This window comes from Acinonyx jubatus, chromosome C1, assembly GCF_027475565.1.
Source record: "Acinonyx jubatus isolate Ajub_Pintada_27869175 chromosome C1, VMU_Ajub_asm_v1.0, whole genome shotgun sequence".
Taxonomy (NCBI): Eukaryota; Metazoa; Chordata; class Mammalia; order Carnivora; family Felidae; genus Acinonyx; species Acinonyx jubatus.
This window is the reverse complement of record NC_069381.1, coordinates 26,539,722-26,567,022: the sequence shown is the minus strand read 5'-3', so window position 1 is coordinate 26,567,022 and position 27,301 is coordinate 26,539,722. Positions and strand designations below refer to the sequence as shown.

Genomic DNA, 27,301 nt, shown 5'->3' with positions numbered 1-27,301 from the left:
TAAAAAAAGGGAAGGAGACTTTTCACTGTACATCATTCTGGTTTTTGAATTTTGAATCAAGTGAATGTTACGTGTTCTGGTGAAAAAAAGAATTTTCTTAGGAGATAAAATTTTGAAATAAAAACAAACATTCCAGCAGAAATACAAAATTCTTTTAGGTAAAACTCAAATTAGCAAGTGTTACATCTCTTTCATTGGATGGATAAACTTTTCCACAATCCCACTGAGTCTTTCAGGTTCCATCAGTTTATTTACCAATTCCTGCTCAATAGCCATTAGGGCTAGGCCACTAAGCTTCTCTTGTCCCATGGTATGACATAAATATGTTTTAAGACGAGGCAGTGTAGAAAATGAGTTTTCGGCACTTGAAGTAACTGGCCAAGACAAAGCAATATATAACAGCTTTGATATGCAAGGAATATTATTGTGAAGACCATGCTGGATAAACAAATAGCCAAGGTTGATGAAGTTGATACAATCATAATCTATGACAAAGTTAAGCTTTGCATATTGCCGATAAAATCTAAGTTCTGGGATGATGTCTGCATCAAGTTTATAAAATTCTTGGACATGTTTGGCTGTTGCTTCATTTAACGGTTCATTCCATTTAAATAGTAGTTCTGAAATTTGCTTCATTTTGCAATAATCAAACTCTGAAAAACATAATTTTAAATTATTTAATATAGTGTCCAATCCTTGGTAATAAATATTAATTTTATATTGTTCTTCTGTTGAGGTAGGAAAAAAAGTACTATCTGAATTGCCAAGATCTATTGTTTTCTGAATTTTTCTTCTTTTCTGAAAAGAAGGTCTTTCAACTTCAAAACTTTTACTGGTTATTTTTTGACATATTTCCTCTGTTCCATCCCAGATAGTTTTGAAATAGACGTCATTTCTTTCAGATGATAAACATTCCAAAATTGCTTCTATTTTTGAAGACAATGAAAAAATATCTATGGTTTCACTCTGAAGCTCTTTGGAAAGAATTCCTGTAACACTTAACACTCGATAAAGAAATTTCAAACAAAAGATAAATTCAAATTTGGAAACTAATGTTAACAAATCACTCAATTCATCAGCCAAACTTGTATTTGAAGAATGGCTTGCTACAAATTCCAGTGTTTCAATAATCTCTGGAAGACCCTCGATCACTGATAGTAACATACGATCATGGGCTGTCCAACATGATTGTGATGTATGTTTCTTGCATGTTTTGTTTTGACTTAGTTTACAAGTATTTTGAAAATGTGCAGACATTTCCCCAGACATATGAATAGTGTTGAACAAAGAGCTGAGAGTATTTAGAGTAATTCGGAGTTCTTTTACTTCTTTACAAAACCTAATTACTGCTAAATCCAAAAAATGGGCATAACAATGTATGTACAAAGCTCTTGGCTCTTCTTTCTTGAATTCTGCTGCAACTTTATTAAATTTTCCCCTCAAATTCATGGTACTATCATAGGCCTGGCCGCATATTTTACTCAAATCAACTCCAATTTGCTGCAGGTAAGTTTTGATAGTTCTATGTAAGTTAGTCCCAGTCATCTCTTCAACATCTATGAAACCCAAGAATCTTTCTTTTATTAAGACAGCCTTTGACATTTTTTGTGGGTATCTTACACAAATGGAAAGCTGTTCTTTAGTGGCACTATCAGTTGTCTCATCACATATTATTGAAAAAGCTGGGGAGACATTGATTTCATTCACAATATCTTGCAGTATTTCAGTCTTTATTATTTCAATAATATCATTTTGAATTTGTGTACTATTATAGAAGTCAACTTGTGAATTCAGAAGTCGGAATACTTCCTCTCCTTTATCTTTTGCTCTGATTTCTAACAATTCTAAAAAATTGCCTTTATTCACAGTTGAAATCGACTGATCATTTCCCCTTAATGATAAACTCTGCTTCCCAAGAAATAAAATATTTTCAACTATAAGCTTTAGGTACTTTTTATTTCCTTCCATCTGTTTTGAATGAATAGATAAATTATCATTGACAGCTTCATCACAAAACTGGGATTCCCTCCAAAACTGCAATGACTTCAAATGCATTTCACTTTTTTCATGCTTTCTGAATTTTTCCAGAGTCTTTTTCCAATTAGAAATTCCTTGGGCTGCTAATGATTCTCTTCCGCAACTAAAATTTTTTTGGCAGAACAACTGGCATGAGTAACAGAATGTCACATCCTTTTTAATACTGCTTTTCAAATGCTGGAAATTTGAACACCAAGATTTCTTAATACTTCGTGATTTATCTTTAACTTTTAGTACTTTGGATGTAAATTTTGGATGACATAGTCCATCACTTATTTTCACAGATTTCATATTGTATGTAGCATCTTGGTTTGACACTTGATCTTTCTGTACTTCTACACTGGAGCCAACTGCATTCTGACTGGATATTGATGAAGATGGTGAAAGGCTTGGCTGTTCAACACTATTATTAGCAACACCAGTACTTGATTCACTGGGTAAACTCTTAGAAATGTTTGGGAGAAAAAAACAAAAACATTTGTTTGAATAGTTATCAAATGATTAAAATATCAAACATATCTATTCTAATAACACAAGAAAATGAATAGGTACGTTGCAACATGAGCTCCACTAGGGGGAAACATTAACAATTATTTATAATGTAAAGTTACGATCTAGATTCAACACTAAATGTTCAAAGAATCTTGGGGTGCGTGGGTGGCTCAGTTGGTTAAGTGTCTGACTCTTGGTTTTGGCTCAGGTCATGATCTCATGGTTCGTGAACTGGAACCCCTTGTCGAGCCCCTCTTCAGCGTAGAGCCTGCTTGGGATTCCCTCTCCCTCACAGTCTGCCCCTCCCCTGCTTGCTTATGCATGCTCTCCCTCTCCCTCAAAATTAAGAAAAAAAATGTTCAAATAATCTTTTGGTATGTAATTGTAATAAAAATAATTTTTATTGCTCATAGGACTATAGTATTGAAAAAGGTAATAAAGAACCCAAAGGAAAAACTATGACTAATAATACTTATGTTTAAATATTCTTAATAATTTCAAGTCAGACCTGAGACTTGGGAAATTGAATATGAATACCAAAAGATGTTTATTGCTCAACTTTTTTGAGTTCTAGGATGAAAACAGGAATGAATGTGGTCATATATATGTATATATATGAATTGTGTGTATATACACACAAATATACTTAACAAAGAAAATACAGCATCAAAAAATATTAGGAACAAAACTTACATCTACAATGACATTTGCTGTTACTGAAGAAACTGTATCTGCTAAAATAAAATAGAGTATCATCAATTCAAGATCTTATACTATAATCTACAAAATAGCATCATAAACCACAATTGCTTATTTCGTATCAGACAACAAAAACAAACTTAGAATAGGGGCGCCTGGATGGCTCAGTTGGTTAAGCGTCTAACTTTGGCTCAGGTAATGATCTCACGGCTCGTGGGTTTGAACCCTGCATTGGGCTCTGTGCTGACAGCTCAGAGCCTGGAGCCTGCTTTGGAATCTGTGTCTCCATCTTTCTCTGTCCCTCCCCTGCTCGTGCTCTCACTCTGTCTCTCTCTCTCAAAAATAAACAAACATTAAAAAAACTTAAAACAACAACAACAAACAAACTTAGAATAGATAGATTCATCAAGGATGGGAAAACAGTGTATATGTCAAATATCTTTATTATCAATTTTACCTTGTGAGACATCAGAGTTCATGATGGGTAGGGAGACATGAGTATCTGCCAGTGACACTATATTGCTTATAATTGGAGTTGTATCTTTCTTTGGAGAAAAGAGCCCCGTTGAAGCATCATGTACCATGGAAACATTTACTGATAAAAATAAGAAGATTTCTCAAAAACCAGGCAGAATCAATCAGAAAGCATTATTTAATAACAAGTTATTTCAACAAACAATGGAAATATCTAATAGCTTAAGGTATTGCTGGATATGAAGTAAGGCTAAGGAATAGGTAGGTTCTTTAGGATAACACATTAATAACCTTAAACTGATAATTTACATTTTCTATTATTTTGTATATTTTATCTTTGCATACAATTTCTTAGTTCTTTATACACCATTTGCTTGAAATTTCAAGCAAATCTTTACATGAAATTACCCACAAAGAAGAGAAAAGAGATTCCTATAGAATCTCCTAATGGGTATCATTTCTAACACCTCCAAGATTCTTAACCCTCAACATGAATGGAGCTAGACTGGTTTCTAAGCTAACAGTGCAGAGATTTCCATCATAAGCCAGTTTACATGATGTATAAGCCCCAGGAGAATCATTCACTTTATTATCTATGTAAATAGCACCAATGGTTCTATAGGAGGCTCTCTGATGGAATACAAAGTTGGCTCTGGGTTACTTAGTGCTTTTCTACTAGTGAACTTCAAACTATTTCCAACTAGCTCTACTTCCTGTAAAAAATGTAACTAACTACTAGCCTTGCTTTTACAAAGCAGGGTTGAGTACAAAATTCTATATTCTAATACAACGATTTTCATAAATAAATATTAAGTCTCTGGTGGTGAAGTAGATTTTCTTTTACATAAAACTACTGGAAACTTTTTTTTTGCAACAAGTTTTGCATTGTTTTGATTTTTAAGTCAAAAACTTAACCTTGAGATAAATCAAGGTTATAAATTAAAGGAAAGCAGTAATATTCTTCAATAGTTTCTAATCCTCTGATAACTGCTAAATAAACATTACCTGTAGAAGATTCCATCTTAGCTTTATTGTAAGCAGAGAAACAATTAATAGAACAGAAAAGGTCTGTCTTCCCCAAGTCATTGGTGGTCTCAATCATTTCATCTGAGGGCTTCAATGATTTGCAAAGAACAGATGTAAGTGTTTTGGCTGGTCTCTGTTTAGAGATTAAAGTAATATTCATATTCCCGGTATATGATATATATTGTTAACAAGCAAAACATATCCACCATTACTGCTATTAGCTGAAATATAATAAGTAATGATGATGAAGCCCTGTTTTACACTTTCCTAAAAGCCAGGAAAAAAAGGCACTACGGATTACAATGACTAAAATGAGGGAAATAGATCAATCCAAAATATAACTATTTGTGTTATGTCTCAGATATATATTAGTTGCGGCAGTAATATATACGCAAGCAATGAAGAAGGAGGTCACAGAAAATGTTCCTCAATCCAGGCAATCAAAGCCAACGGGATACATAAATAAAAGCCTTAAAATTATATCTCTTTTCTCAATTCCACTTTGGACATAAACTCAGGGAAGCCTTTTATTTGTGCTAAGGAGGAGCCAGAAAAGGGTGCTTAATTAAGTTATAACATGCTGTGAGAATTACTGTTTTTCTAGGCTAACTTCATGGTAAAAATTGCAAGCATATTATGAGAAGGCAGCACATAAGCAGTAAGATGTATAGAATACAGTGCATTCAGTAAGTGTACAAAGGTAAAGGATATAAACTGAGGTTCACCATCTATTGTTTCTACTGAAAGAGGAATCCTCATTCCTGGACTATGGCAATGGTGAAAAAGAACTGCTTTGGGGGACATAAAGTGCAAAGACAATTGAAAATATATAGGTTTTCTTCTGTGAAAGAACAGGATATTGGCAAAGGAATAATGAAACAAAAAACAGAGTCTAACTTTGAAAATTCTTTTACCCTTTATTAGTATGACTTTTTATACTGAGACACCCCTAACAATTCATCAATATTTAACATCAAGTAATAATAGTACTATGTATCATCTGTAGTTAGTTAATTATTCATATGGGAAAAGTAATAATTTATTCTATTAAGAAGATGTGGGGGGAAAACAATGTGGTCAAAGTATATTTATATAAAACAATCCACTTAAAAAAAAGTCACCCCATTTTTAGATTCATAGATTTGAACAATTTTCTAAATCTTTTTTTTTTTAATTTACATCCAAGTTAGTTAGCATATAGTGCAATAATGATTTCATGAGTAGACTCCAGTGATTCACCCCGTATGTGTAACACCTAGCACTCATCCCAACAAGTGCCTTCTTTAATGCTCCCTTACCCATTAAGCCCATCCCCCCACCCACAACCCCCCCAGCAACCCTCAGTTTGTTATCTGTATTTAAGAGTCTCTTATGTTTTGTCCCCATTTTTATATTATTTTTGCTTGTCTAATTCTGGATTACACTTAACTAACAATATGGATTTTCTCCATTATCACTATTACAATAATATCTTATATGCAGGGTGTAGTGTTAAATGGTGCTTTTTAAACTCCTTTACCCAAATCAGCCCTACCCCATCACATAGGCTGAGTAACTAGGTACTCAAAACAGGCTCTTAAAAACAGGACAAAGCCTATTTATTGAGTGTGACTGATAAAGAATGAAAAGATGGAATGGCATTTCTTGCCTTCAGAAGGCTCCCATGCCTTCCATTCTCCCATTTCTGGTCCAAAGGCAAGATACTCTCATGGTGTGGACATTCTGCCATAGATAAAAGGTGGCTCATAAATGACCTATTTGAATTGTTCAGACTTGCTGAGAATCCCATCTTCAATTGCTTATTTTTAAGGAAGAATTTACATAGATAGGGAGTTGGGTCTCAAAGCATCATCTGAACAAGCAAGACAACAGTCCCACCTCATGACAGGGGTTCAAACCACTAATTGTGTTAATCTCATTTAGTCCACCAAAGTAGAACCAGCTTCTCTGCTCTCAGAACCAACCACCAAAGGCTCTCCCACCAGAAATAGGAGATTATTTCTCACAGATTCAGATAAACCTGTGACATTCTTGATTCATTTTAACCTTGCTTAGGGTTTAGGAAAACAGAATTAAAAACACCTTTGTGGTTGAGTCTTACTGACCAGTAGGCTATTGTTATTTTTGCTATCTCTAATCTCAGTTTATAAACAAGCGTCTATCTGTGTGGCTTTTTTTCAAGGCAGATGATCATCCTGAGATATTTTAGGAAAACCTCCATACAGCATTTATCATGAATTGCTATGTAAGAGGAACTGTCAGAAGTCTTTCATCTCCTTCAATGTGTTGCCAACTGAAACTATTCCCAATGGTACTAAAATCTAATCCCCACATTTTCCTGAAGTGGAACCACTCACAAGCAAACTAATGGAAGGAACTCAATCTTGGATTTTTCATTTAGTCCCATGCAAATTCCAGTGGAGTGGTCCTTATGCAACAGGTCTTTATTTTTACCTGCTTATATGCTGTCATACCCTTTGAACTAATAAAGTAATGGGACTGGCCTTTCATTGGAAGTATATGCAACAGACTAGACAGTGTGATCGTAAGCCCTACAGTTCTCACAACAGATCACAGGAGGCTGTTCAAGTGAGAGTGAAGAACAGGCATTACTACAAAGACAGTGTTTCACATTCTGATATTTTACTTCATACTGAATCTAGGATTTAAAAGAATTCACTAAAAATGCTAATATTTAAGTAAAATAATCAGAATCCCTAAAGTTTAAAAAAAAATTGCAACTTACAACAGTAGCCTTCTGACACATGCTGCACTTGGTTAAAATGTTATTAGTACATATGGCAACAAATGCTTTTCTTTTTTCTTCATATGATGAAAGACAAGACTGGCTGCAAAAATTTTTGCTAGAGTCATCCAGCTGGACACTGATCACATCCTTTAGATTTAAAATGTCTCTGAAAATAAAAACAAGGGCACTATTAAACACTTTTATAAGTTAAAGCACACTCTCAAGTAACCCTCTCCCGTTTCACCTACTTGAGGAGTGTGCAGCAGCAGTAATATAGCCTTGAAATAAGAAAACCTTTGGTATTTAGTTCTAGGACTTACATTCAGTAGTGATGGATAAGTCATTTATACTCTCAAATGTTAATTCCCTCATCTATAAAGTAGGGACTATACATTTTTTTGTAGTATTTTTTTTTTGAGAGAGAGAGAGCATGAGCTACAGAGGGGCAGAGAGAGAGGGAGAGACAGAATCTGAAGCAGGCTCCAGGCTCTGAGCTGTCAGCACAGAGCCGGAAGCGGGGCTTGAACTCACGAACCATGAGATCATGACCTGAGCCCAAGTTAGATGCTTAACTGAGCCACCCAGGTGCCCCTAAAGTAGGGACTACAAAGCACATCTGAGAGCGTAGTTTTGAGGACTACCTAGTCTGTATTAGTTAGTGCTAGTCATAACAAAATGATGATGAGAAATCACATATTCATTCCTCACCAAATTTGGAATCTACAAAATATATCAAAGTACAGTCTACAAAATTCCAGAGATCCTCCAGAGACTTTCAAGGGGTTCACAAATCAAAACTATTTTCATATTAAAATGTTATTTGTCTTTCTCGTTGTGTTAACATTTCAAGTGATGGTGTAAAATCAACAATGGGCCACTGCAATTCCACTCCTAGATATGCACCCCAAAGAAGTGAAGGAGTACTCAAAAAAGGATAGACACATGCATGTTTCTAACAGCACTATTTCAAATAGGTAAAAGATGGTGCCACGCTGGCTCCATCAGTAGAGCATGTGATCTCTGGATTGTGGGTTCAAGCCCCACGTTGGGCCTGGAGTTTATGTAAAAAAAAAAAAAAAAAAAAAAAGCTAAAAGATGGAAACAGCCCAAATGTTCACCAATGAATGAATGGATGAACAAACTGTGATATATCCATACAGTGGAATATTATTCAGCTGTAAAAAAAGAACGAAGTATTGATATACATGCTATAACATGGATAAACCTTGAAAACCTTATGCTAAAAGCCAGACACAAAGGGTCATATGTTGTATGATTCCATTAATATGAAATATCCAGAAAAGATAAATCCCCAGCAAGAAGACAGACTGGTAGAGACAGAACATTTTACTTTGGAGAACAGAAATATTTTGGAATTAGACACCCTGAGTATACTAAACATTACTGCAATGGCTTTTTGTTATGTGAATTTCACCTTAATAAGCTGGGAGGGAAAAAAATGCTGGATAAAAACGTTTGCCAGAGCCTTAGGCAAATTAAGGCACTTGTACCAAAATGTCCTAGTATTTGTTATTCACTGCCATACATTCACTGTAAAAATCAATTTACTTTATTAAACTTCACCCTTGACAACCTCTTTTCAGTATTCTGTGATGAAATGGGACACAGGCATAAAGATCTTCCCCTGCACACTAAAGTATGATGGCCGCCTCAAAGAATATCTCATGTGGGAATGTTAACAGTTACAACCTAAGGTAGCTACTTTTTTTGTGGAACATATTTTCACTTGAAAGAACAAACTATTATCCAGAAGTGAGTATCTGGTAAATATTTTCTCAAAAATGAATAAAGTAAGACTGTAACTTCAAGATAAACTGGCAGTATTCATTGCCAATGATAAAATTTGAGCTTTCATTGAAAATTAGAATTTTCAGAGGTGCCTGGATGGCTCAGGTAAGCGTCCAACTTCAGCTCAGGTCATGATCTCATGGTTTGTGAGTTTGAGCCCTGTGTCAGGCTCTGTGCTGACAACTCAGAGCCTGGAGCCTGCTTCAGATTCTGTGTCTCCCTCTCTCCCTGCCTTTCCCCCTTTCACGCTCTCTCAAGATAAATTAAAAAAAAAAATTGAAAAAAAGAAAAATTAGAATTTTGGGGGTGTCTGGGTGGTACGGTTAAGCCATTGACTAAGCAAGTCAGTTAAGCATCGGACTCTTGGTTTCAGCTCAGGTCATGATCTCAACAGTTTCGTGAGTTTGAGCCCCATATCAGACTGTATGGTGACAGTGTGGAACCTGCTTGGGAGTCTCTCTGCCCCTCCCCCACTCGTGCTGTCTCACTCTCAAAATAAATAAATAAGCTGAAAAAAAAGAAAATTAGAATTTTGGAAAATTTGCCACCTCCAATTTGATTGCTTCCCAATAGTTAAACTTTCCTGATGAGATTAGTAGTGATGATGAGGATTATTTTTGGGGGTGGTGATTTTTTTTTTTTTTTTTTTTAGCAAATGTGATTTTTGAAATATTGTATAAAGAAATATGTTAACATTTAGAAGATCTGCATAACTCAGTGAACCATTATTTTCCAAATTATTATACCAGGTAACAAAAATCATTCATTTATGGGTAAAAAAAACATTCAAAGTACAGACAGACCAATGATTGTAACCTAACAAGACCAATGAATTTTAACCAAACAGTACAAAAAAATTTTGATATGGTTTCAGATTCTACATTCCAAATAACCTTTAACAATACTTGGGTGGAGTATCACAGAAGAGCACCACAAAATCTAAAAGGCTATTAAAACACTTCCCTTTTCCAATTACATATTTGTAGGATCAGTTTTTTTTCACACTTCAGCTAAAACATTTTCCAATGAACTGAATACAAAGGCAGATATGAAAACTCAGCCGGACATTAAAGTGGTTTGCAAAATAAAATCATGCTTACTAAATTTTTCTTAACATTTCTTCTCATCAAATTAAAAAACATATATGGCTAGTTTTCATTAAAAAATATTATTTATGTAGGGGCATCTGAGGGGCTCAGTCAATTGGGTGTCTGATTGTTGATTTTGGCTCAGGTCATGATCCCAGGGTTGTGGGACTGAGCCCGTCAGGCTCTGTGCTCAGCATGGACCCTGCTTCAGATTCTCTCTGCCCCTCTCTCTCTAAAATGAATTTTAAAAAATATTATTTATGTCAACATGCAATGAGTTATTATTTTTAAATGACTGTTTTTAAATAATGAGCTTAAAAATTTCTCCATTTTAATTTCTAACACAGTATATCTTAGTAGATATAACCTATGAACTAAAGCTCTCTGTCTCTTCAATAATTTTTAAGAGTGTAAAGGGGTCCAGGGACCAGAATGTTTGAGGACTGCCAAGATATCTGGCTACTTAGAACCTTCAGAATATCAATTATTCAGTGTAATAATTATCCAGATGAAATACTCCTGAAATCAGCACTATTTTAACACTTCAACATTTACAAATTTTTAGTGTATTATGATCTTTCTGCCTCTTAAACAAATGGTACCAAAAATAACAGGTTCATTTCATGATCCCCAATCAGTCATTTTACTGGTTTAAGATACAGTTCTAAATGCAGTATCTGAGTTGTGCTATCCTTGTATTTCATTTGACAAAAATTTTTCTAGGTTTCACTGTGTGCCAGCTAGTGTTTAGGCATTGGGAATATAAACAGGAGTATGATCTGGTTCCTAATCTCAAGAGGTTCACAGTCTAACCGGGGCAATATCAATTTTTTAAAACATTAATGCTATGATTAATATTGTGGGAATTATGAACACTACTGAAACACAGACCATGGAACAACTACTCCGAGTGGTTGGGAGTTAGGAAGAGAGGACGGAATGGTGTGCAAATAGACAAAAGGTAAAGATATTGGAGGCAGACCTTTAAGACAGAAATTAGCCAGATAGAAAGGGAGGCAGAAGAAACTGCATCAGCAGAAGCATGAAGTCTGAAAACGCTTACTGGTTTTTACTGCTACCAGTATACTAGATTGCTGGTTTCTAATCTACTAAGGCCTTATACATAAAAAATAAAAAAATGAATTTTCTTAAAAGTGCCTACAATTAGCTTAAACTAACTCTTAAGCATCGGACTGAACAACTTTCCTATATATATAAGTGTTACAGCATTAGTGTACAGGGATATTCTGAACTCTGTTGGTTGCTTTCAGGATCTCTGGTTGGTTCCACCTGGGATACTAAGGTGCAGAAACAACAGTTCTTCAAAAGAAGTCTTCTCTAACATAATTTAAAATGTCATTTTCAAAGCTAACTTTCATTTGATTCATAAAACAGAATAAAGATTGCAATAACTCAAAACAGATTTTAAATCACTGCTATAAAAGAAACTTCAACAAGGACTGATAATTAGCTAAAACTTGAGAACTACGTATTAATGCAAGATGCTAATAAATGTGAAGGAAAAAAATTTCAAAACAAGCACAGGTTACTCTGAAAAATGGATGGACTCTCCTAGCCTAAGCACTACCACCTTTCCACCAACGTATACAATAGTATTTTGCATCAAAAAAAATTCTGTATTCCAAAGAAAGTAAAACTTGTTTCTTGTTTTTGCTCATACTGGCTTTCTCTGCCTTAGAGAACTTACTATATCTTTCCTGTTTCAGCCTTTTCAATCTACCTGGGAGATGTGCTGAAGATGTATAATGGGCCAAAATAGTAACATGATACCTTAACTTCTGAGGGCCTCAGTTTCCTCAAAACCAAAAGAAAATGTTTGGACTGGATGATCTCTAAGGTCCCTTCCAGTTTTATGTTTCTGCAGAGAAAGAAAGCAGACTGAAGAAAAGTGCATTACAGCCCTTAGCAAAAAAGAAAAAAGACACAGTATTGAAGGGCTGAAAAACCACAAGAGAAAGGTCAGTTTCAGGGTCTAAGACTTGCAGCAAAGGGTAACACCAAAGTGCCAGCCAAACAAGGAGCTGAAGCAACCAATAAAAAGGATTTGTAAGTTTGTTAAGAGAGTAGTAATAGTAATAATTAACATTTACTGAGTTCTTATTACATACCAGTATTGTTCTATCACTTAAATCTATTATTTAACGCTCATAATTCTTATGTACATTGAATTAAACAGATGGGAATACTAAGACAGAAGTTCTCAGTGCTTTTCAAACTTTAGCATTATATACGTATCATCTGGGGACAAAAGCATTTCTGATTCAGTGGGTCTGGGTGAGACCTGAGATTCTGTGGTTTTATTTAACAAGTTCCCAGATGATACTAATACAGCTGCTGTAAGTTACAAAATGTAACCATAAATGGAGAAAGCAAGATTCAAATTATGGCAATCTGATTCCAAAATAAGACATCTGAAAGGAATTTATTGTATTTACAAGCAAAACTGGTGATCTATGTGTTTTCTTCATTCTGAAACAAAAACATATAAAATTTAGCAATAGCATTTCATGAGCGTTAACAAACCAGAATATTATGATAGGAGTCTCAAAGCACACTGATCTACATATCAGGGTAGAGTTCAAAGTTCTGGACATTTTCCACTAATTCATTATGAAATTAGTACTACTTCCTTTCTCTGCATCTAAATTGCCTTACATATGTAAAAATTAAAAAAAAAAAGTTAGCAATAAAGACCCCGACAGTAGCTCACAGAAATCTTGAAAAGATATCTACCTATTTATGTTTACCTGTGACTATTCGATTTTGCAAAAGAATCAAATAACTTCATTACAAGAGAAACATTATATAATTTTATACCTTGGAAGATCCAAATAAACTGTTATATGATTAATGTGTTAGTGCATCCTATACAGTTAAATGATAAAATAGAATGGGCATATAATAATCCCACTTATAGAGAATTTCAACTAGAAAGAAAAGTAAATTTCAGAAGTCACACTATTTAAAGTTGAAGAGAACTAGAACTCCCTATGTTTTAATTTGTGCAAATCTCTCAATAAAAAAACTATTTCTGAAGAATCTAATAAAGGAAGTGAACGCAGAAGCAGCTTCTTTTCACTAAATCAAGGTGATACTACTTCAGAAAAAATGAAAATGTAGGTAATTACAACCAAGACTGATCGAGCTCTATGTAGGGGAAATAAAAGTGGGCATAATTTAGAATTATATACTTTGAGCAGTTTGAACAAGTTTTCTTGGGAAGAGCTGGTGAACTGGCAGATGAAATGTATTCAGTGATGCAAAACGTGGAGCAGAAGAGCTGAGTAGACCCCTTCCTCTGATAAGCAGTTTGCCCCTTCTGAAGAATTTTTTTACAACCAGAACAGGAAACCTGAATAGCTGTGGTTGAAACTGAAGGAAGCATTTTATTCATGCCAGATGATGTCAGAGAAAGCTCAATGCTTGTAGTCAACTGTGGAGCTATAAACACAAAACAGGAAGGAAGAAAATTAGTATTTACATAAAATTAAGTATGCATTCTTTCATTTTCATTTAGAGGTTACTTCTCCTGGACGTGAAACCCAAAACAAACAATGCACACTATTCAAACATATTCTAAAAAAGCAGAATAAATTGGCTATTACATTTAGAATAAAGTGATTCTATTACCACTGTCTGAAAATGTAGTGTTTATTTTCAGTTCATTCTCCTGAGTTTTGGGCTGCTGGGCTTGACAATACTCCTAAAAAAAGAGATGAAAATAATGAATACACTGTGTCTAAAACTAGCAGTTATTCAATAGAAAATGATAAATTATGTTTAAGTCTGTTCAGTGAATTGTATAATTAAACTGAACCATAGTACATAGGTGAATACTCTCCTTTTGGTGACCTTTGACTGACAACACCAATAAATCACATTATGTGTAATCATAACTAGATGTGACTTCAATAGTTTTTGTTCACACAGCCCTTCAGGAGCTACTACAAACAGAGGAGACACACTCAATAATGACATCTATTTTCCATCCTTGTTCCAGTCATTAATAGCTAACTGTCTTCATAAAGACCATCAACACAAAAGTTGTTGGACTGGCCTAAATAAGTCTTACAGAGGAGGATGTTTCAGAGCAGCTGACAATCTATCTAAATGTGATTTATGTGTTTGAATGTCCATAGACTGAAGAAGCAACAGATACTTCCTAGATGGACAACATTCCCCAGTGACACCAAGTCAATGAGAGTCATATCCTTACTTGATACTGACTTACTTTAGGCTATTTCTAAACTGAATATTAGAAATAAATTAAAACTGGGGGCGCCTGGGTGGTTCAGTCGGTTGAGTGTCCGACTTCAGCTCAGGTCATGATCTCACGGTTCGTAAGTTCAAGCCCTGCATCGGGCTCTGTGCTGATGGCTCAGAGCCTGGAGCCTGCTTCGGATTCTGTGTCTCCCTCCCTCTCTGCCCCTCCCCCCATTGTGCTCTGTCTCTGTCTCTCAAAAATAAACAAATGTAAAAAAAAAAAAAGTTTTAATAAAAAAAAGAAAGAAATTAAAACTGAATTTACTTTTTATTTCATCAGAAATTTCAGCTGGTTCATATATAAACATTCTAAGGAAAATTTGGCCCTACTACAGAATACTCACAGCTTGAATCAGTTTGTCACTTATAGGTTTTTTAGGATATATCTAAAAAAGTTTAAGAACAAACATGAAACTAATTTGGGTAAGATAATTACAAAAAAAAATACAAAATTCTAAGGATTAAAAATGTACTAATTCTACTACTTCAATTGAGTCAGTAGCATAAAAACATACAATTAGTTACTCGTATGGTTTCTAGTTAATAAAAATGAAAAGAAAAATGTGTTACCCTTAGCTAGGCCCATAATATCCTAGGCAATCCTTGTATCAATCCAAAAACCCAATTCCAACCATCTATTCTTCTCTCAAATCATATTCTTGCATATAGTTGTGATGGCACTTGACACAATATACTTTATATGATTTGACCAACTACTTTAGGGAAGATAAAGATTTAAGATTCTCTTTTCTTTTTTAAGTTTATTTACTTTGAGAGAGAGAGAACACATACATGTATGTATGAGAGTGAGGAGAGGAGCAGAGAACAAAGGTGAGAGAGAATCCCAACATGTGGGGCTCAAACTCACAGTGAGATCATACCTGAGCCAAAATCAAGAGTTGGAAGCTTAACTGGCTGAGTCACCCAGGTGCCCCAAGATTTAAGATTTTAAACCCATAGGGGCACCTGGGTGGCTCAGTCCATTGAGTGTCCGACTTTAGCTCAGGTCATGATCTCACAGCTCATGAGTTTGAGCCCCATGTCGGACTCTGTACTGAGCTCAAAGCCTGGAGCTTGCTTTGGATTCTGTGTCTCCCTCTCTCTCTACCCGTAACCCACTTGCATTCTGTCTCTGTCTCTCTCAAAAATAAACAAAAAAAAAATTATAAAGAAGATATTTTTAAAAAAACAAAAAAAAGAAAGAAAAAGAAAGATTTTAAACCCATAAACCAACATCTGCATAACTGGAATGTACACTTAAACGCTGTTCTAGAAAAAAGAAAATAAAATACTTACCTGTGCATTGTCAGGTTCTGTCTTAATTTCATCCAGCTGCCCCAGTTGTGGTGCCACTGCTTTGTCACATTCACTATCTATCGGTGATTCTTTCATCTTAGTATCTGATGCAAAGGAATCCACTAGTTCCAAACTAATGAATTTCTTCTTGGGGAATAGTATCCAGGTTCCTAAAATAAAATATGAATTAATGGAGAGCCTGATTTTAAAATTAGTCCTTTTAAATATGGTAGGTTTCTGGAAACACAAAAGGTCTTTAGACAGCTTGGACTCAAGGTTCCTTCACAGTACCAACACTGGCTTTCTTCCCTTCATTCATTCACTATTCCCCAATATAGCTTTGCTGTATAATTTTCTGGTAGACATATCTATGCTTTCTTCTGGGACTAGTCTTCTCCACTTCTATTCCCCCAGGCCTGACTATAGCATAAACCACCAAACTCACAAGTTTACTTTTAACTTATTAAATAGTCTTAGGAGGGGCGCCTGGGTGGCTCAGTCGTTTAAGCGAATGACTTCAGCTCAGGTCATGATCTCACAGTCTGTGAGTTCGAGCCCCGCGTCAGGCTCTGTGCTGACTGCTCAGAGCCTGGAGCCTGTTTCGGATTCTGTATCTCCCTCTCTCTCTGACCCTCCCCCATTCATGCTCTGTCTCTGTCTCAAAAATAAATAAACGTTAAAAAAATTAAAATAAATAAATAGTCTTAGGAAATGTAAAGTCTTCTATCCAAGGTTAATCCAAATACCTGTACTCACTACCTCTCCCCCAACACTGCCTTCCTACAGAGCCAGTTATTATCTGTATCTTCAACTCTACTTCCCCTCCTTATTGGTTCTTCACATATAAACATTCAAATACATTCAAGGATCCAACTTTTAAATTCTTTTTAATGTTTATTTTTGAGAGTGAGAGACATAGAGCGTGAGCACAGGAGGGGCAGAGAAAGAGGGAGACAAAGAATCCGAAGCAGGTTCCAGGTTCTGAGCTGTCAGTATAGAAGGATCCAACTTTTAAAGCTATTGCCCTCTCTCTGACTACTCTCTTCATTCATCCTTGAAATTCTCCCTTTCCTTGAATCCTATGACTCCAAGACCTATTTCTCCTATCTCTTTGCTGGTCTTCTTCTCTTTAAGTTTATTTATTTTGAGAGAGAGACAGAAAGCATGAGTGTGAGGAGGGGCAGAGACAGATGGGAGGGAGAGAATCCCAAGCAAGTTCCACAAGGTCAGCAAAGAGCCTGCTGCAGGGCTTGATCTCATAACCCATGAGATCGTGACCTGACTCAAGATCAAGAGTCAGATGCTTAACCGCTGAGCCACCCAGGTGCCCCACCTTCTAAATATGTTTTGAATCTATTTTTCCATTACATTTCATGCCTGCCTTCCTCCACCCCCATGAATGGATTTCTTTTTGGTAACTAGATAAGATAGCTAAAATCCAAAATCACAATATAAAAGATTGTTGCGCATTCAGGCTTAAAAAATAATTCCATGGGCATCTGGGTGACTCAATCGGTTAAGTGTCGGACTCTTCATTTCAGCTCAGGTTGCGATCTCACAGTTTGTGAGTTCAAGCCTCACACTGGGTTCCAAGCTGACAACGCGGAGTCTGCTTGGGATTCTTTCTCTCCCCCTCTCTCTAGCCCTCCCTGGCTCAAGCCTGCACTGTCTCTCAAAATAAACTTGAAAAAAAAAATCCATTTTACAGCTTTTGAAGAACTAAAAGTGCCTTTTAAAAAAATGTTTATTTATTTTGAAAGAGAGAGAGAGAGCATGAGCAGGAGAGGGACAGAGAGAGAGGAAGAGAGAGAATCCCAAGCAGGCTCCATGCTGTCAGCACAGAGCACGACACAGGGCTTAACCTGAAAACCATGAGATCATGACCTGATCTGAAATTGAGTCAGATGCTTAGCTGACTGAGCCACCCAGGTGCCCCCACAAGTGCCTTTTGATTGCTCAGTCCCAAGGCTCCTTTTTCAAGGACAGACTGGTTCCTTGTATCTTCTTTTCTCTCATCTGAGATCTTTTCCCCACTTTTCTGGTAGCTTTTACTAAAATCCCTTATCACAAAGCAAAGAATTAAATGAATCCTTCAGGCCTGTGAAGTAAAATAAAAGCTCTTATGGCCTCTGCCCAGCCCATACCAGCAAAGTAAAACTCACTGGAAATTAACTATTAGACTATCATTCACCTGAAAGAAAATAGGTAAGTCTAAAAATAAATTAAAAACAAAGCACCTATCGGGGCGCCTGGGTAGTTCAGTCGGTTAAGCATCTGACTTCAGTTCAGGTCACGATCTCGTGGTTGGTGAGTTCGGGCCCCACATCCAGCTCTATGCTGGATAGCTCAGAACCTGGAGCGTGTTTCAGATTCTGTGTCTCCCTCCGTCTCTCTCTGCCCCGCTCCCACTCGCACTCTGTTTCTCTCTCTCTCTCTCTCTCTCTCAAAAATAAATAAAACATGGGAATGCAAGCTGGTATAGCCACTCTGGAAAACAGTATGGAGGTTCCTCAAAAAACTAAAAATAGAACTACCCTATGACCCAGCAATTGCACTACTAGGCATTTATCCACGGGATACAGGTGTGCTGTTTCTGAGGGACACATGCACCCCAATGTTTATAGCAGCACTATCGACAATAGCCAAAGTATGGAAAGAGCCCAAATGTCCATCAATGGATGAATGGATAAAGAAGATGTGGTATATATATATACAATGGAGTATTACTCGGCAATCAAAAAGAATGAAACCTTGCCATTTGCAACTATGTGGATGGAACTGGAGGGTATTATGCTAAGTGAAATTTAGTCAGTCAGAGAAAGACAAATATGGTATGACTTCACTCGTATGAGACTTTAAGAGACAAAATAGATGAACATAAGGGAAGGGAAACAAAAATATATAAAAACAGGGAGGGGGACAAAATATAAGAGACTCATAAATATGGAGAACAAACAGAGGGTTACTGCAGGGGGTGTGGGAGGGGGGGATGGGCTAAATGGGTCAGGGGCATTAAGGAATCTACTCCTGAAATCATTGTTGCACTATATGCTAACTAATTTGGCTGTAAATTTAATAAATAAATAAAAATAAAAATTAAAAATAAAACATTAAAAACAAAAACAAAGCACCTATGAGCTTTTGCATCTTGGAATCCCTTCCAATGTGTCAGTCATCACACAAATATGAAAATAATGGAAAGCACCCTGAAAGTGTAATTAATTAATCTATAACATGTTTCTGAAGCAGGGGAAAACAGTATAGAACTGTTGGAAAAACAAAAAGAGCAAAAAACATGTATGAATAATAAATCCAGTGCTTCCTTTTCCAACAAGATGCACATTAATGTAAAATAAGTCCTAGAAACCTTTTTTAAAAGATTTTATTTTTGGGGTGCCTGGATGGCTCAATCAGAGCATGTGACTCTTCATCTCGGGGTTGTGAGTTTGAGCCCATGTTAAGTGTACAGATTACTAAAAGAAATAAACTTAAAAATTTTTTTAATTAAAGACTTTTTTAAAGTTTTATTTATTTATTTTGAGAGAGAGAGAGAGAGAGAGAGAGCACACGAGCACATGCACAAGCAGTGGAGGGCAGCTAAGAGAGAGACTCCCAAGCACGCTCCATACTCAGCACAGAGCCCAGTTTGTGGGGCATGAATCCAAGAACCATGAGATTATGACCTGAGCTGAACCCAAGAGACAGATGCTCAACTGATTGAACTACTCAGGTGCCCCCCCAAAATCTTTTATTTTTAAGTAATCTCTACACCCAACGTGGGCCTTAAACTCATGACCCTTAAATCAAGTCACATGTTCCTCCAACTGAGCCAGCCAAGCATTGAAACCTTTTTTTTTTTTTTAATGTTTATTTATTTTGGGGAGACAGAGTACAAGCAGGGGAGGGGCAGAGAGAGAGGGAGACACAGAATCTGAAAACAGGCTCCAAGCTGTCAGCACAGAGTCCGACACAGGGCTCGAACCCACGAAGTGCAGGATTATGACCTGGGCTGAAGTCGGGTGCTTAACTGACTGAGCCACCCAGGTGCCCCGAAACCTGTTTTTAATATAGTCTCTCACCTGCCCCAACTGGGGCTAAATTGCATAAGTTGAAGAGCATTAATTGTACTAGGATCAATGTGGCACATATTCCTGATGGTTAATACTACTTGGTAATAACCAATTAAAACATTTTAATTTAAACCAAAGAGGAATATAACATGAAGCAAAAAACAAAATTCACATTAATTTTTAAAGTAAAACAGGAGACTGCAAAGAAATTACAAGCTATTAGGAGTTATTTCTAGACATACAAACAGACCTCCACAGAGAATGTATGCACTTTCCTCCTGGAAAATTGGTACAATACGGCTTATATAAGCTTGATGCTCCAAATTGCTTACCCTTAATCTTTTAATTCTTCCCCACTATATTGTGCTCATACTGTTCTCCTACCTGTAAATTCATTATTGCCTATTCAAATCCTACTCAGCTTCTAAACCAACTCAGCTCCAAGTTTTATCAGATTGGTAAGAATTAAAAATAAAGCTGATAGGGGTGCCTGGGTGGCTCAGTCGGTTGAGCATCTGACTTCAGCTCAGGTCATGATCTCTCAGACAGCTCGGAGCCTAAAGCCTGCTTTGGATTCGTATCTCTCTCTCTCTCTCTCTCTGCCCCTCCCCTGCTTACGCTCTGTCTCTCTCAGTCTCTTAAAAATAAATGAATATTAAAAACATAAAGAAATAAAAAGCTGATAAATCTAGGGGTGCCTGGCTGGCTCAGTCAGCAAAGCATGTGACTCTTTTGATCTCCAGAGTCCTGAGTTCAAGCTCCAGGTTGAGTGTAGAAATTGCTTATTTAAAAAAAAAAAAAAAAAAATCTAGGCAAAACAGAGTAGTCTTCAGTATGATAAACCTTCCTGCTGAAAACAATGATAAAATTAACAGGCTTTGCCCCTGAGGGCACTTTCCAGGGCAGAGGAACAAGCCCAAGCAGAAAACAGGCATACTGAACTAAGGAGCTGGGAGTTCTGGGTCACCAAAGTAGTTGGAACTCTAGAGGCACAAGGGAGAGGTGAGAACCAAGGAGAAATAACCCCCCCAATTTGATTACAAGTATCCTCCTCCTCCTCCTCCACGTATTAGCTGACTTCCAAACTGCATATCAATACTCTGTAGATATGAAACAGAAAATAGCAACTGGGAGTCTAAAGAGCTGAAAAGAGATTATAGAAGCTTTGCAGAGCTAAGAACAAAGTTGAAATTTAAGCCCAGCAAAGGTAGAGGGGACTTGGTAAAGATCTGGACTTGCAGTTGGGACTCCAGGGGAGCATCATGTGCTAGGAGTACAGACCACAACCCAGGAGAAAAGACTACTCCCTAGAAGAAAGCAAACCAAAAATAAATAAGCCCTAACAAGGCCTAATACTAGCCTCAACAGGATTAATGTAATCTGTAAGAACTGTCTGCCTGCCTACAGGAAACAGCACTCTCTGGAGTTAGTGCAGTTAGTCTTTAAATTTTTTCATCCACAGTGTTCACAGTACAGTAAAAATGTATGGGTACACCCCAACCAAAAACTCCCAAATAAGACTGACTGAAAATCAATTAAAAGAAAAAAGACAATAAAACAGACCTACAGGTGGCTAATATTGGTATTATCAGGCTAGGTCTTTGGCGCATTTGAGAAAACAGAGAAAAAGAGAAGTTTAGCAGAGTCCTGGAATTAAAAAAAAAAAAAAAAAAGAGTTAATGGAAATTTGAGAATTGGAAAATAGGGAAATTAAGAATTTAATAAATTTTATATCAATAGTAGAAAGTAGTTCAGACTAATGCATAAAAGGGTAAAACTACAAAAAAATGTAAGTAACATGCAGAGTATGACAATATATCTATTTACAGATGTACACAGAGTCCCAGAAAAAGAGAAAACAGACAATGCAACAGATATAATATTTGAAGAACTACCGGCTGGACAATTTCCCCCAGATAAAGAAAAATATCAAACCACACAAATTCAAGAAGCTCTATGAATACACAAATGAGGTAAATACAAAAGGGAAACACAACTATGTATGTTATAGTTACACTGGTGAAAACTAAAAATAAAATCTTAAAAGCAGCTGAAAAATAAAGACATAACATACAGGAGAACAAAAATTAGAATAAAGTTGTTTTCTTGCCAGAAACAATTTAGTCCAAGATGCCTGGGTGCCTCAGTTGGTTACGCATCTGAGTTTGGCCCAGGTCATGATCCAAAAGGATCTTCAAGTAACTGCTGAAATTATTAAGTAAATTTAGGAAGGTCAATATTCAAAAATCATTTCTTTTCACTATAACAATTAAATATTTTAAAACAACCATTTTCTACAGCATCATAAAACATCAAATACATCTAATGAAATATGTCAAGATCTCTACAATGAAAAACAAAACAATGCTGAGAGAAATTAAGAAAGATATAAATAAATGGAGAAATAAAGCATGCTTGTTGATTGACTTAATACTGTTAGGTCAGTTTTCCCCAAACTGAGCTACAAATCAGTCCCAGTTTTTGTGGAACCTGCAAGATAATTCTAACATATATGCGATGTATACAGAACCTAGAACAGCTAAAATAATCTCAAAAAAGAAAAAAGTTGGAGGACTTACTAGTGGTGTGGTCACAAGAAAAAATAAAGTGACTAATGAATGAGTCCAGAAGCAGTTTAACATTTTACTTCTTTGCATTATAGCTATTTCTTTATACATGGCACTTGGCAAAAACTTGTTTTATTCATTTGTGTTCTGTAAGCTTTTTTACTATCTTGATAGAAAAGCTGGAGGAGCGCCTGGGTGGCTCAGTTGGTAAAGCATCGACTTCGGTTCAGGTCATGATCTCACAGCTTGTGAGTTTGAGCCCTGTGCCGGTCTCTGTGCTGGCAGCTGAGAGCCTGGAACCTACTTTGGATTCTGTGTCTCCCTCTCTATCTGCCGCTCCACAGCTCACATTCTGTGTCTCTCACTCTCAAAAATAAACATTAAAAAGAAAAGCTGGAGGCAGAAGGCTAAATGCTTTTCAAGCCAAACTAAAATGTCCTTGCTTAGTTCTACAGGCAATGGGGAGCCACTATTTATGAAGTATTTAGGTACTGGAATTAGAGGAACGATTAGGATGTCCCAACACTCTATTATAAATACACTGCTAGCACAGTATGATTACAACAATTTAAGTGTATGCAAGGTAAAAAGCAGAAAAGAGGGAAGAAATCTTCTAGAAGATAAAATTTGAGCTAGGTTTTAAAGTGTCTACAAAGGATGATGAAAAGTATATTCCAGGTATACAGACGGCATGTGCAAAATGACAAACGTGGGAACTGTAAGAAGCGGAGTTATTGTTAAAGATAAAAAGTAAGAGTGCTAGTGCGAGGAAATAACATTTGAGAAGCTGACATGGGTCATATCAGAAAGGTCCCTGAACACCAAAATCCTTGAACTTAACTCTTGTAAATCAGTAGCTTTAGGGGTTCAGCAAACATTTCATTCATATTATTTTAAAAATGTACTTTAAAAATCATGAAATATACTTAATTCTATAATATACCAAATGTTAAGTATTTTAGAGACTTCCAAAGCCTCAATTTGTGCCAGATTAAGTGACCTTCAGAAAATAGTTTTTCCTGCCATCTGGCTGAATACAGCTCAATTCCTTGTAGCTTTATCAGTGACGAGTTAAGAGGACAGCTTTTCACCTATCCTTTTTGGATTGTGACCTGTTATATGCTCACTCACAGAAAATCCCAGAAGCAAATTCATTATTCTAGCAAGGGCATCTACTTCCCTAATGCTCTTGCTTCAACCTACAAGTTAAATGGCAAGGGTGCCTCTCAGTCGGTAGACCATGTAACTCTTGATCTCGGGGTTGTGAGTTTGAGCCCCACCTTGGGTATGGAGATTACTTAAAAATAAAATCTTTTAAAAAACCGCAAACTGTTGAATCCTGATCCTGTCAAAACTAAAATTAATATAGTTTTGTTACAAATATTTTATTTTTAGTTCTTGTTATAAATTTTAAGTTCTTGTCTTATATATTTGTGATGAGGAATACAAGTTACTGTCAGGTGTTATTAGTGATCCAACTCTTGCTGAAATTGCATCCTAAGAAAGCTGGAAGTTACTGATTGCACACACTAATCCATGCAAACCAAAATACTCTCAATCCCCGTGCACTAAGGCAAAATACTGAAATAAAATGATAAAGACTGCACCTTCATCTAATCCCGATTTTATATTCCAATTCATCGAGTCAAACTTTTGTAGTAACTATTCAATCTCTTTTAGTTGAGATTCCGTATACACGTCTACTTGCAAAAGAACTTCCATGATGTCTTTTTTTTTTTTTTTTTTTTTTTTTTAAGTTTGAAAAGTCACCACGGCTTAATCGAGAGCCACCGGTACGATCAGATGAATGTTTTTAAAAAAGAGGCCGCGGACAGAGACCAAACGCCGAAAGCGCAGTTACGACGCAGGGGCAGTGGGAGGCGAGAAACGCTGGAAATGCTGGACAAGGATCCCCCGACTCTGCAGACAAGGTTAAAGAAAAGGACAAACACAACCAGGGGCCTGACCCGAGTTCCCGACTCTCACATGGCGGAAGCCGCACGCAAGGAACCATCTTTAGGACTCCGGCTCGACCCGACGCTTCATCCTCCCTCTGACAGACGAAACTCTCAGCCCCTTTCCGGTAAGGCGCAGGAATAAAGACCGACAACACAGCCACTTAAGGAGGCTTACTAATTCCCCTCAGTGAGGCTCGCCGCAGGACGCTTCTCTAAGGAACTTAACTCTGACGCGAAACAGTCAGGTAGACCCCGCCCCTTTCCCGCCGAGCTGTGCGGCCGAGCATGCGCAGCACAGCTGGCCGGGAATGATCCGGTTCCTCTTAGCAACAGAGGGCGGGAAGAGCGCTTACAGTCCCGTGGGATCTGAAGTATGAAGCCATGCTAGATAGCCACAAATTTGGACACTTAGAGGCTGGGGCAGCGTCGGGATGGACTCAGGAATGGCAGTTAGATTTACTGGATTCAAAAGATGGGTCTCTTAGCAATTTCTGTATATCCCCAATTTCTTCATCCTTGGGTGCCTGTGTCATCTGCACGTGGATTGGAAAGACAAGGTTGGAAAAGTTCAAGGTACAGAGTAAATTACCAGTAAAAGGAATTACCTGCAGCAATAGAGGGGGTTCAGGCTTTTTCCATTTGCGGGTGGTCTTAGTATATTAAGATGATCCCAAATGAGTGTGTAAAAATCATGGTTTATTTTATTTTTAAAAATTTAAACCCAAGTTTGTTAACATATAGTGTAGTAATGGTTTCAGGAGTAGAATTTAGAGATTCATTACTTACATATAACACTCAGTGCTCATCCCAACAAGTGCCCATCACCCATTTAGCCCATCCCTGCACTCAAGTACCCTTCACCTCTCCTCAGTTTGTTCTCTATATTTCAGAGTCTCTTATGGTTTGCTTCTCCGTTTTTATATTATTTTCCCTTCCCTTTCTCTATGTTCATCTGTTTTGTTTCTTAAGTTCCACATGAGTGAAATCATATATTTGTCGTTCTCTGACTTACTTTACTTAGCATAAGACATTCTAATTCCATCCACGTTGTTGCAAATGGCAAGATTCCATTCTTTTTGATTGCTGAGTAATATTCCATTGTATATATATTCATGGTATATTTTATTTGAAAGCTTTTTAAATGTTTATTTTTGAGAGAGAGAGAGAAAGAGTGCGAGTGGGGGAGTGGGAGGGGCAGAGAGAAAGGGAGACACAAAATCTGAAGCAGGCTCCAGGCTCTGAGATGTCAGTACAGAGCCTGATGCAGGGCTCAAACTCAAGGACCTTGAGATTATGACCTGATCGGAAGTTGGATTTTTAATCAACTGAGCCACCTAGGCGCCCCATTCATGGTATATTTTAAATGCTACTTAACAAATTAACATTTTCAACACCTAAAAGAGTATAGTATCAAATAATTGTGCTATTCCTAAAATCATAATAGGATTATAAAAGATATATAGAGTTGAATGATGAATTTATTGCAATCTTGTCTTTGACCATGCCTCCTGAGATATTATCAAAAGTCTATGTCCAGGTCAAAAGGTCCTCCTGACCCCTGCTGCTATGATCCCTAAATGTCCTCTGCAGTTAACCTTAAATTCAGACCCTTTGGTGATTCTGAATACTACATTGGTAACTGAAGTTAGTTTCTCCAAATTATTCTTATGTTCCTAATATAATATCTAGTAATTATGTATATCATTTTATTATTTGTTCTCTGTTCCCTTTCCTTGCCTTCTTTTGGCTAATTTGAACATTTTCTAGTATTCCATTTTAACTATTTAATTTTTTTTTAACGTTTATTTATTTTTGAGACAGAGAGAGACAGAGCATGAACAAGGGAGGGTCAGAGAGAGGGAGACACAGAATCTGAAACAGGCTCCAGGCTCCGAGCTGTCAGTACAGAGTCCGACACGGGGCTCGAACTCACGGACCGCGAGATCATGACCTGAGCTGAAGTCGGCCGCTTAACCGACTGAGCCACCCAGGCGCCCACCATTTTAACTATTTATGACCATATATCTTTGTATAATTTTTTTTTAGTGGTTGCTCTAGTGACTGCAATAATCATAATTAACTTTTTATAGTCCACTTAGAATTAGTATTTTACCACTTCAAGTAAAATGTAGAAATATTATCCCTAAATAAATCTGTTTATCCTCTCTCTACCCTTTTGTTATAGTCATTTTATGTATTAGAATTCTAAACCCCATCAGCCAGTGTTAATAATTTTTGCTGTCAACCAGAAAATATTTTATTTATTTATTTATTTTTGAGACAGAGAGTGAGAGCAGGGGAGGGGCATGAGAGGGAGGGGGAGACAGAGAATCAATCCCAAGCAATCTCTGCACTGACAGCACAGAGCCTGATGCAGGGCTTGAACTCATGACCTGTGAGGTCATGACCTGAGCCAAAACCAAGAGTAGACTCTTAACTGACTGAACCACCCAGGCACCCCAACCAACAAATATTTTTAAAACAACTCCAGAGGAGAATAGTCTATTACGTTTACTCATATATTTACCACTTCTGTTCTTTGATTCTTGATGTTCCCATTTCCTTCAGGTATCATTCCCCTGTCTGAAGAACTTCCTTTAGCAATTCTTTTAGAGCAGGACTGTTGCCAAGAAATTCTTTTTGTTTTTCTTCTCTAATAATGTCTTTATTTTACCTCCACTCCTGAAGGATATTTTCACTGGATACAGAAGCGTGTTTTTTGATAGGGTGGGAGAAAAAAAAATCCCAGTGA

The 27,301-nt window shown here is 36.8% G+C and overlaps 2 protein-coding genes across 7 annotated transcripts in view; one reads left to right on the top strand and one right to left on the bottom strand.

Annotated features, from left to right (window-relative positions):
- Nucleotides 1–130: 130 nt before the first annotated feature.
- ZMYM1 (zinc finger MYM-type containing 1) lies at nt 131–24,384 on the bottom strand. Its single transcript, XM_053211207.1, is given in 11 exon segments — nt 131–2,481; nt 3,223–3,260; nt 3,686–3,823; nt 4,708–4,861; nt 7,183–7,264; nt 7,266–7,387; nt 7,475–7,643; nt 13,587–13,836; nt 14,026–14,098; nt 15,955–16,124; nt 24,199–24,384. Coding segments are annotated over 11 exon segments (3,531 nt in total). The 5' UTR covers nt 24,233–24,384; the 3' UTR covers nt 131–180.
- Nucleotides 24,385–24,479: 95 nt separating this feature from the next.
- Nucleotides 24,480–27,301, top strand: part of ZMYM6 (zinc finger MYM-type containing 6) — a 60,463-nt gene continuing 57,641 nt past the window's right edge. For 4 of the 6 annotated variants that reach the window (XM_053211177.1, XM_027059711.2, XM_027059714.2 and 1 more), the window contains exon 1: nt 24,480–25,122. The gene's annotated coding sequence lies outside the window, so the exon portion shown is untranslated. The remainder of the gene's footprint in view (nt 25,123–27,301) is intronic. The other 2 variants (XM_053211158.1, XM_053211153.1) reach the window with 1 other exon arrangement.